The sequence below is a fragment of the Tupaia chinensis genome, unplaced genomic scaffold, assembly GCF_000334495.1.
Source record: "Tupaia chinensis unplaced genomic scaffold, TupChi_1.0 Scaffold144260_1, whole genome shotgun sequence".
NCBI lineage: Eukaryota > Metazoa > Chordata > Mammalia > Scandentia > Tupaiidae > Tupaia > Tupaia belangeri.
The window spans coordinates 304,527-315,653 of NW_006204118.1; the positions used below are offsets into that span (position 1 = coordinate 304,527).

Sequence of the window (11,127 nt, forward strand, 5' to 3'; positions counted from 1 at the left end):
CACATATGTGTTTTGTTAGCTCTTCTTAAAATGTTAATAAAGTCCCTACAAATTTTATCATATATCTCCTGATTATTCCTTCTAACCTGCTTAGATTATATTCTCAAGTGTATTACATGTTCTTTATTAAATAATTTTTCAATCCTCCTTGAGTCCTCCACTAGGTAGTGACCACCATAGTAATGAACATATTGCAGGTACCAATAAACTCTGGTTGAGAATTTAGTGTCTAAAAATTGAAGTTCTCATCTCCCACATATATTAAGCAACTTTTCCAAGACCTTCTCCCGGATTTGTCGAGTCTTTACACAGTACACAATGGGGTTCATCAGGGGTGGCACCAACAAGAACGTATCTGCAATGAGGATTATGGCAAGGGGGCTTTTGTGATTGGCAAAGCGATGCATGGCACCCAAGGTGATGATGGGTACATAGAAGATGAGCACAGCACAGATGTGGGAGATGCAGGTATTTAGGGCCTTGAGCCTTTCTGCCACAGATGCAATGTTGAGGACAGTCTTCAAGATCAGCACATAAGACAGAAAAATCAATGCCAGGTCCAACATAGTACAGAGGGCAACAAAGAAGCCATAGATAAAATTGATCTTGTTGTTGGAGCAGGCCAGCTTCATAGTATCTTGATGAAGACAGTATGAGTGAGAAAGGAGATTCTTCTGACAATACTTTAATCTCCTTAGTGTGAACGGGAATGGAAGCACTAAGAGAATGCTCCTAATGGCTAAAATTAGTCCTATTTTGGCAACCCTATCACCAGTGAGGATAGAGCTATACCTAAGAGGATTGTGAATGGCAAGAAAGCGATCCAAGGACATAATAAGAAGTACTGAAGATTCCATGAGAGTGAATCCATGGATGAAAAACTCTTGAGCAAAGCAGGCATTTGGTGAAATTCCCATTGCATTGAACAAGAAGATCCTCAGCATGGTGGGAAGAGAGGACAGAGACAGGCCCATGTCAGAGACCGCCAACATGGCAAGGAAATAATACATGGGCTAATGCAAAGAGGACTCTGTCTTTATAATAAAGAGAATGGTGCAGTTGCCCAGAAGGGCAACCAGGTACATGAGGCAAATTGGGATGGAGAACCAAATGTGGGCATGTTCCAGTCCTGGGATCCCAATAAGAAGGAAAATCTTGACTTCAGAGTTATTAAAAACAGACATGATGAGTGGGAATTTGATCACTTTAACCAATCTGAAATCACATGGAAAAAAGCAGTCATACTTTTGGATAAAATTAGCATATGTGGATAACCAGTTCTTTTAGATGCTATCCTCAAAAGCATATTTGGCATACCAACCAACTGCAATTTTCAAAATTTACCAAAAATCGTTCAGAATGTTTATATTCTTCAATAATTAGCAATTTTGCTTCTAACATTTTTTTCCCAAATTGGTCAATTTTCCACACTTTTAATCAAATAGAATCAATCTCTAAATTACTATGGTTCATCTTACAAATTTTCAGCTTTTTGATGGTATGAAATTGATACACATTCAGTAGAAACTATACTTCAGATTTTTTTTCTGACCTTCCCCAAGTCAACAACATGTAATAAGACTGTCTCTCATGCTGCTGGGCAGTGCTGAGGGCCAAAGCTCCATGTCAGCCCAGACAAACAACCAATACCATCCAATGTGGTGGCTTGCCAAATGCCCGTTTAGTCCAGCTATAGGCTAATATAAGTGTTCCAAACACATTTAAGGTATACACTAGTCTAAGCTGTGATATCTGGTAGTTTAAGAGTATTAAATGCATTGCGAATATAGTAGGCTGTACCATATAAGTCTTTGTAAACTGTACAAATTATACCATAAAATGCTTGCACAATGAGAAAATTGCCTAATGATGCATTTTTCAGAGCATATACCAGTTGTTAAGCAATACTTGGCTGTAAGAATTGGCACCATACCCATAAAGACGTTTAAATAAGCCCATAACCATAAAAACGCATTAAATGCATTTTCAATTTACAATATTTTCCACTTTGATGAATTTATCTATCAGGAAATAAACCCATTGTATATACAATATATCAAAGTAGAGATTCTTGAATTGAACCAGTGATAAGATACCCAAAATCTTTTCCACTGCTTTTTCCATATGATCTTCAACAGTCCCCATGTTTGATATTTACAATATTCTTGAACTTTATGAAAAAGAGTTTAAAAACTATAGTCTAAGAAAGTAATCAGAGGTCATTGAAAATACCTAAGCTCAGTAAACATTAAATGCTAGAAAGTAATCTTAGAGACAAATTTATGTATTAAACATTTAAGGTAGGTAACTATAATGCATATTTTATACATAAATGAATATATTAATTCTATGAGAAATCATATAACAATGAACACAGACATTGTTTCAAACATAGTTCTCACATTACTGTTTATTTAACCTATCTGAGCCTATTTTAGATTTCTAAAATCAATACAATATTGGTAGATTTTATTTATTTATTTATTTATTTATTTATTTATTTATTTATTTATTTTGCTTTAGGGTACATTCACTCACCAGACAGACAGAGAGAAACAGAGAGACAGAAAGTGAGAAATCACCCCCCTGGGGGTATGGCCATGCCACAGTCCCTTCTCCTCCATTCTCTTCTTGGGATCTTGGGTGTGAGTTTTAAGCTACCAGTACCCTTGATATGATTTTCATGCCACAGTCCTTTCCCCAAACCCTGCAGCCAACCAGGGTCAAGGATAATCCCATGGGCAAGCCTAGGATATTGAAGTAGGTTTGGAAACTGGACCTAGAGCCTTCCCATCACACAGCAGCCAATATCCTACAGCAATTCCCTACTGCCTAAGTCTCTGTAGCTAGGCATCACCTCTATTTTCAATGGCAAACTCATTCTCACACAGATTATGCATTTGGACCTGGAGTCTAAACTCTAGAAGAAATAGCCCAATGGAGCTATAGATTTAGAAATGTTGACATGATATTAGTACCTGAAGTCATAAGAATAGATGAGATCACCCTGGAAACACGTGCAAAATACAAAATTTAAATCTCATAAAACCCTGAGGAGCAACAAGATTATTGAAAGGATTTTGCAAAGAAATATCCACAGAAGTGGGAGAGAAATTAGGAGAGTGTGATGTAGTAGATTACAAAAGAAAACACTATTTCAAGGAGATGGTTTTCAGATCAAATATTGCCCAGACATCTTAGAATTTCTATTTTTAAAATCAGATATCAATTCTCAGGCTATATAGAAACACCTGGGCATTGATCTCAGCTTGGCAATCAGACTTATGAACCTGTGCAAGCTTATTAGGTCATCAGCTGAGAAAGGGAAAAGTGAGAAATCACCCCTGGATAAATGCCTTGCCACAATCCCTTCTCCTCGTGTTAAATGTTGTAAACAAGAGAACCTAAACTCAGAGTTGTTTTACAGTCTGGTCTAATGTTTACCATGATAAAAATAATCAGTCAACAGCAACTACTAATAATTATTTCAACAAAACTGTCCAGCCATTCTGACCAGTTATTAAATCCTACACTGGTCAAAGAGAGATTTTTTTCTTTTATTAACTGACAATAAGCTTACTTTTATTCATCATATTACCAGTCAAATATCAGGGTATTAACTTGTCAGTGCTCTACCTTCCTATTTAATCTTTAGACCATACCTATTTAAAGATTCAGATCATACTATCCACTCTCCCTTTACACACACACACACATACACACACACACACACACACATATACACACCAAAGCCCTTTTCTCTTCCTACCCATGGTCATTTATTTGGATATAAGCGATTTTAAAAAGACTTACTGTCATAGTTCCAAAGGAATTTATAACTCTTTGATCTTACCGGAAGCAGATGTTCAGTAAGTCCCTGAAAGAGGAGACCAAGAATTCTCACTTCTATCTCCACTTTATCTAGATGCACCTCTTCTGTTTTCTTCTATCATGTAGACTCTTGGGAATAATTGAAAAGCAGCCTCCTCTCTGGGACTTCCCAGCAAGTTTATGAAGAAAAGACTGGACCTGGAATTGGTACCCAAATACCCCAAAAGGAACTGGAGAAAAATTGGGAGGCAAAACAGCAGGAAGCTAGAAGCTTGATAGGTGGCATTTATGGCATTTGAGAGAATAGGTAAAGTAATAAATAAGCTGTCTGTAATCATAAAACGTTTGTTCCAATTCGAAGCCACACCAGTTGCCTTTTTTCTTGAGAGAGAGATTTTCGCTATAGGGCGCTTGTGCTCACCAGACAGAGAGAGACATAGAGACAGAAAGCGAAAAATCACCCCCCAAGGAGAATGGTCATGCCGCAATCCCATCTCCTCCATTCTCCTCTCGGGATCCTGGGCACTCACACACGCACCCGGCGTGAGTTTTAAGCCACCGGGTCCAGGACGCGAACAGCGGTTGACTACGTGGGAATCTAGCGACATAGCCATTACGCTAACTGCTGGTTCCCAAGTTGCCTTTCTTTTTAACCTTAGCTTAATCATCAAAAAATGGAGATAACAGCATAAAAGTATCAAATACTTATTAAAATTACTTTACAAATCATAAAGCAGTTTGCCAGTAATCTCTGTCCTTGAACCAAACTTACAAGTGGTTATTGTCTAGTTCTATAACATTAAACCTCAACAAAATGAACAAAAATGGGAAAACTTAATCCTGAGTTGACATTTACAGATTGTTTGAGGAACTGAGAAAAAACAGACTTGATTGTGGATATAAATTTTTTTGGAAAGTTTTTTGCTATATGACACGTACACTCACCAGAAAGACAGAAACAGAGAGACAGAAAGCGAGAAATCACCTCCCCAGAGGTGATGGCCATGCTGCAATCCCTTCTCGTCCATTCTCCTCTCGGGATTTTAGGAATACATGCACATGCGCCCGGTATGAATTTAAGCTACCAGGTCCAGGACTCGAAGCGCATTTGACCACATAGGAGTCCAGCAACGTAGCCATTACACCAACTGCTGGTCCTGATTATGTATCTAAATTTAAGGGAAATACCCATAGAAAAAAATTCAAAGCAGAATATGATTTGATCTGTCCAAATAAAAGCAAGAAATAATGGGAAAATTTAAAATTACAAATAATATAAGAAAAGTGCAGAAAGAACTCTGAAGAAATAATCATTGTAAATTAAAATGAATTAAACTTTCTAATTAAAAGACCACAGGGCACAGCCCCACTGCACAATGGTAACACATTGCTCATGAGAAGCCAAACCCATATAATGATCCCAAGCTTGGTCAACACATGAGCATGTGCATATCTGATGGGCTAGAACACTGAAGAAAGGGATTGTGGTGTGAGCAGACCCTATGGAGGGTGTTCATCTCTCCCTCTCATTTATATGTGCACATACCTATCATGAATAAAAAAAAGAGCCAGCTGGTAGCGTGATGGTTAAGGTATCTGGATCCCATATGGCTGACTACACAGTAAAATCCAAGACACAGGAACTTGGAAAACATGGAGGATACTTTCTCCTTTCTCTCTCTCTCTCTGTCTCTCTCTCTCTCTCTGTGTTCCTCTCTTTGGCCTTCTTTAGTGAATGCAGGTGGCCTCTGGTGAAAATTTTCAAAACAAACAGAAAAATGTATTTTTTAAAAAAGAGAGAGAAATATGTACTAAATTCAAATAAAATTACATTGAATAGTATGCAATTTTTTTTAAATGGCATTAAAGCAAAAGTGAACAGAAATAATGTAAAGAAAAGGAAATATGACAGATGAGGCAGATAAAACAAAAGAGAATTAAGATAGTTATCATACAATATCATACAAGAACACTTAACATAATTCATACAATAAATGACAAAGAATGACAATGTACATTGTTAAAAGGAAAAACATAATTTATTTTCATCATGTTATATAAACCTGAATGTACAACCTCAAAATACATAAAATAAGGTAAATACAGACCTTAATGTCACACAGAATCTACATTCATAAGTATTGACTCAAAAGAAATAAAAATGTGGACCAGCAGGTAGCATAGTGGTTAAGGCATTGGACTCCCACATAGTCTGGGAACCTCAACTGTGGTTCAAGTTCAGGACCACTAGGCTTGAAAATCACACTAGGTGTCTGTGCATGCATGCCCAAAATCCCAGAGGAAAATCAAAGAGAAAGGAATGTTGTGGGGTCATTCTCATCAAGGGATAAATTCTCACTTTCCCTCTTTCTCTGTCCTGCGAGCTCACATGCCCTATGGCAAAAATCCTAAAAAAGAAGAAAATAAAGAAAGAAAATGTATGTATATGATTATTTCTACATGAGTAGTCACAGAAAATGGACTAATGATAGTCAAAACACTTGGAAGTTTCAATGGTTATGAATTGGTGACATTAAAAAAATATGATTGGCTCTAAAAACACCATAGTGGTTTGCAACAGGCATCTTATAAAAGGTGAAAAAAAAGGGACCCAAATTAAAGTGATTGAACTATTTGCTAAGATTCATATGATATGAAAGTTCCAGCTATGCTCAATATAAATGGTGCTGGAAAAACATAATGACTAGGACTCAAGATACCAAAATTATATCTGATGACCTTAAAGTTTGTGATTTCCTTGTTTTATGTTTTATTTTAGTTTTGAATTTATTTACTTTTATTAACATATAATAATTGTACATATTTGCACAGTGTAAGTTTTTTCTTTTTATTTCTATTTCTTTTATACATTCCATCAAACTACCCAATATACAAAGTGAATATTCCAACATGTGTGCATTTCTCACTAGTGCAGTTCACCATACTAGAATGTAAGTACACAAATACAATGTATAAGGAAGATTGTATTTTTCAAGTAAGTCTTGATGACCCAAAAAACAATAAAGTAACATTTATAAAATGTAATTTAGCTACTAAAGCTGTTCAGAGTAAAAACTGCCTGACTGAAATCCACAATATGAATCTTATTCATGACAAAATGTACTTCATGTTTGAAAAATGGCAGACTTTGATTGAAGCTCGTGTTGATGTCAAAACTACCAATTGTCATTTGTTTCCTCTGCTCTATGTTGGTTTTACTAAAAACACAATTAGATTTGGCTGATCCCATAGCTTAGTGTTTAAGGAAATCAGATCTCACATAGCTGACCGTGGTTTGAGATGCCATCCCAGTAGCGCAAACACCCTATAACAAACAAAAAATAAATACATGAAAAATGCACTTGAGAGTCAGTGCTGTGGCCTGCTGTTATGGCAGCTGAATCACATATGAACAACTTCGAAGTTTGACAGTCAGACTCAAAGACTTGAGAAACAAGCATGGCATGTGTGCATGGGTATCCAAAATCCTGAAAGGCACAAGAAATGGAGAAGAAGGGATTGTAGTAGTTTGATCTGCCTCATGAGGGGTACCTTCTTCTTCTCTGTCCCTTTGTCTTTCTCGATGAGTGCATGGGTTCGCTGGAACTAGAAAAAAAAAAAAAAAAGACAGTATAAAAAAATCAAGTGGCATGGAAGTACAAAAAGAAAGACAAGGGATATCTTTTGACAGAGAAAATTAACATCAAAGCTTTAATTTTGTTAAGAGTGTTTTGGAGTGTATTCCTTTCCAAACTAGCTATTTATATTTTCTCTTAAATTCCTTCAAGTAAGTTAGCTATTTAATTATGTGAAAATTCTGTTGCTTAAAGCATAAGATTGTCTACTCAAAGAAAATATTAACAAATATTAATATTTAAATTAGAGCAAGCATATATGGAAATATAAAAAGGGTGAGATTTATTCATGTTAAAGTATTTTGAAAACTTCTTTGTTCCGTGAACGTTACTCACTTATGCAAAATAACTTTATACATTTTTCTCAATTTCTGAACTGTAATTTTAATCATATGCTTAAGATATCCATGAGTTTACAATTTTTAAAATCATTACATTTTGACAGTTTCGTTCATTCTAACATGATATTTTGAGCTCCTGAATATATTTATCAATTTCATATAAATTTTCCATAAAACCCAGTAAACTGTTTCCCAGACCACTGCCAAAGACTTGTTGCCCCCCTACTTTTGCTGCCTGTCTCTTCAGGGATTCTTCTGCTGCAGCATACTGACTCTCCCAAGACTGCTACAGTTCCACAGTTCCCCACTGACTGGAAGACACAGGAATCTCAAGACTAGTCATTTTGACCTACTTAAGGATTAGCTACTGGGTCCATCTTAGTTCTAGAACTTATGCAGGGTTGACTTCTGTCAACCTTCACAGGCTGAGTTTGATCTGTTGTCTTTGCCCAATCCTGCTTTCTTTGCTTCCCACCCCTTATGTGCTCATCCAGTGCCATTCTCTAAGGTACATCTTGCAGGCTAACTCCTTCTGAGTTTGACTCCAGGAGATCCAGACAGCAGTTCAAGCTGTTGTAACCACTTTTCTTTGTTTTGTCTTCCTCTAAGTAAAAAATACTGTTATCTTTACCTTAATCAAAATGTTTTCATTTCTTAACAGATCTTTTTACTAAAAAATAATTAATTTTACTCATTATTATTTTTAAAATTTAACTATAGGACATGTGTACTCAGCAGACAGATGAGAGAAAGAGAAAAAGTGAGAAAGTCCCAAGATGCAAGGTCCGGGACTCAAACCACGGTTCGGCCATGTGGAAGTCCAGCACATTAACCATCATGCCACCTAACCTTTCAATACATGATATACACTGAAGTAATTAAAATGCTACCAAATCCGTATTGTTTGGACATCAATACTATTTTATAACATTGAAATATTTTAAACAATCCTGCTTGTGTTTGTGTGTATATTAATATCACATTGATTTATTCATCTAAATTGTAAAGCCTGAACATTTTATTGAATCAGTATTTTAAATTCTAGCTGGAATATGATTGCATGAAATATGTATTTTAAGTGTATAGGTGTACAAATAATAAATTCTTTAAATAATTTGAAAAAACATTATAGGGATAATTATTTTTAAAGGAAAAGATTAAACTAAAAAACTAAACAATAAATTTACAAGGTCTAAAGTTATTTTATAGTGCTTGGTTGAATTTGTGATTCCCCAAAAAATGATGTTTACTTCATAACAACAAAAATAACAACAAAAACCTAAATCCTTTTGTCCTCCTTCAACGCATTCCCAGTCATCACTACACACCAGATGTCTTCAAAATCCCAACAGGATGGACAAATGGAGGATAGGGGATAGCAGCATGACCATGCCTCATTGGGAGTGCTTTCTCCCTCTCCCTCTCCATCTTTCTGTCTGTGTCTCTCTAGCAACACATAAGCCTCTGAAAACATTAAAAAAAAAAGTTTACAAAACGTATATGTATTTTTAATAAATGCTAATTGAGAATAATTTCAATAACCCCAAATCAGGATGGATAAATGGAGGATAGGGGATAGCAGCATGACCATGCCTCATTGGGAGTGCTTTCTCCCTCTCCCTCTCCATCTTTCTGTCTGTGTCTCTCTAGCAACACATAAGCCTCTGAAAACATTAAAAAAAAAAGTTTACAAAACGTATATGTATTTTTAATAAATGCTAATTGAGAATAATTTCAATAACCCCAAATTTTATTCATTTTTCAAGGGCTGACTCAGATCCAACTAGTCCATCATCACATATGTGTTTTGTTAGCTCTTCTTAAAATGTTAATAAAGTCCCTACAAATTTTATCATATATCTCCTAATTATTCCTTCTATCCTGCTTAGATTATACTCTCAAGTGTATTGTACATTCTTTATTATTTTTCAACCCTCCTTGAGTCCTCCACTAGGTAGTGACCACCATGGCAATGAACACAATGCAGGTACCAATAAATTCTGGTTGAGAATTTAGTTTCTAAAAATTGAAGTTCTCATCTCCCACATATATTGAGCAACTTTTCCAAGACCTTCTCCCGGATTTGTCGAGTCTTTACACAGTACACAATGGGGTTCATCAGGGGTGGCACCAACAAGAACATATCTGCAATGAGGATTATGGCAAGGGGGCTTTTGTGTTTGGCAAAGCGATGCATGGCAGCCAAGGTGATGATGGGCACATAGAAGATGAGCACAGCACAGATGTGGGAGATGCAGGTATTTAGGGCCTTGAGCCTTTCTGCCACAGATGCAATGTTGAGGACAGTCTTCAAGATCAGCACATAAGACAGAAAAATCAATGCCAGGTCCAACATAGTACAGAGGGCAACAAAGAAACCATAGATGACATTAACCTTGTTGTTGGAGCAGGCCAGTTTCATAGTATCTTGATGAAGACAGTATGAGTGAGAAAGGAGATTCTTCTGACAATACTTTAATCTCCTTAGTGTGAACGGGAATGGAAGCACTAAGAGAATGCTCCTAATGGCTAAGATTAGTCCCATTTTAGCAACCCTTTCACTAGTGAGGATAGAGCTATACCTAAGGGGATTGTGAATGGCAAGAAAGCGATCCAAGGACATAATAAGAAGTACTGAGGATTCCATGACAGTGAATCCATGGATGAAAAACTCTTGAGCAAAGCAGGCATTTGGTGAAATTCCCATTGCATTGAACAAGAAGATCCTCAGCATGGTAGGAAGAGAGGACAGAGACAGGCCCATGTCAGAGACCGCCAACATGGCAAGGAAATAATACATGGGCTCATGCAAAGAGGATTCTGTCTTTATAATAAAGAGAATAGTGCAGTTGCCCAGAAGGGCGACCAGGTACATGAGGCAAATTGGGATGGAGAACCAAATGTGGGCGTGTTCCAGTCCTGGGATCCCAATAAGAAGGAAAATCTTGACTTCAGAGTTATTGAAAACAGTCATGATGAGTGGGAATTTGATCCCTTTAGTCAATCTGAAATCACATGAAAAAAAGCAGTCATACTTTAGAATAAAATTTAGCATATGTGGATAGCCAGTTCTTTTAGATATCCTTATGATTGAATAAGTCAAAGAAAATTGAAATGAATGAAATCCTAATAACCAAAATTCTAAAAATCATCATACATGATAAACAGAAATCTGATTTTATCTTTAGAGTTTTATGAAAAAGTTTACATGGACTAGCAGATGGTGTAATGGTTATTTTGCTGGACTTCCACCTAGTCAACAGTGCTTAGACTCCTGGACCCAGTGGCTTAAAACCCATGTTGGGAGTATGCACATGTTT

The 11,127-nt window shown here is 36.4% G+C and overlaps 1 protein-coding gene and 1 pseudogene across 1 annotated transcript; both read right to left on the reverse strand.

Moving 5' to 3' along the window:
* Positions 1–245: 245 nt before the first annotated feature.
* On the reverse strand, positions 246–1,184 carry LOC102475511 (olfactory receptor 51A7-like; annotated as a pseudogene).
* An 8,658-nt stretch (positions 1,185–9,842) lies between these two features.
* On the reverse strand, positions 9,843–10,781 carry LOC102475910 (olfactory receptor 51A7). Its single transcript, XM_006166450.1, has one exon. It carries the CDS (start codon positions 10,779–10,781, stop codon positions 9,843–9,845), a length of 939 nt encoding a protein of 312 aa, XP_006166512.1.
* Between the last annotated feature and the right edge of the window lie 346 nt (positions 10,782–11,127).

Excerpts from the sequence above, each read along its gene's own strand:
- LOC102475910 (XM_006166450.1), bottom strand. The coding sequence starts at position 10,781 with ATGACTGTTTTCAATAACTCTGAAGTCAAGATTTTCCTTCTTATTGGG.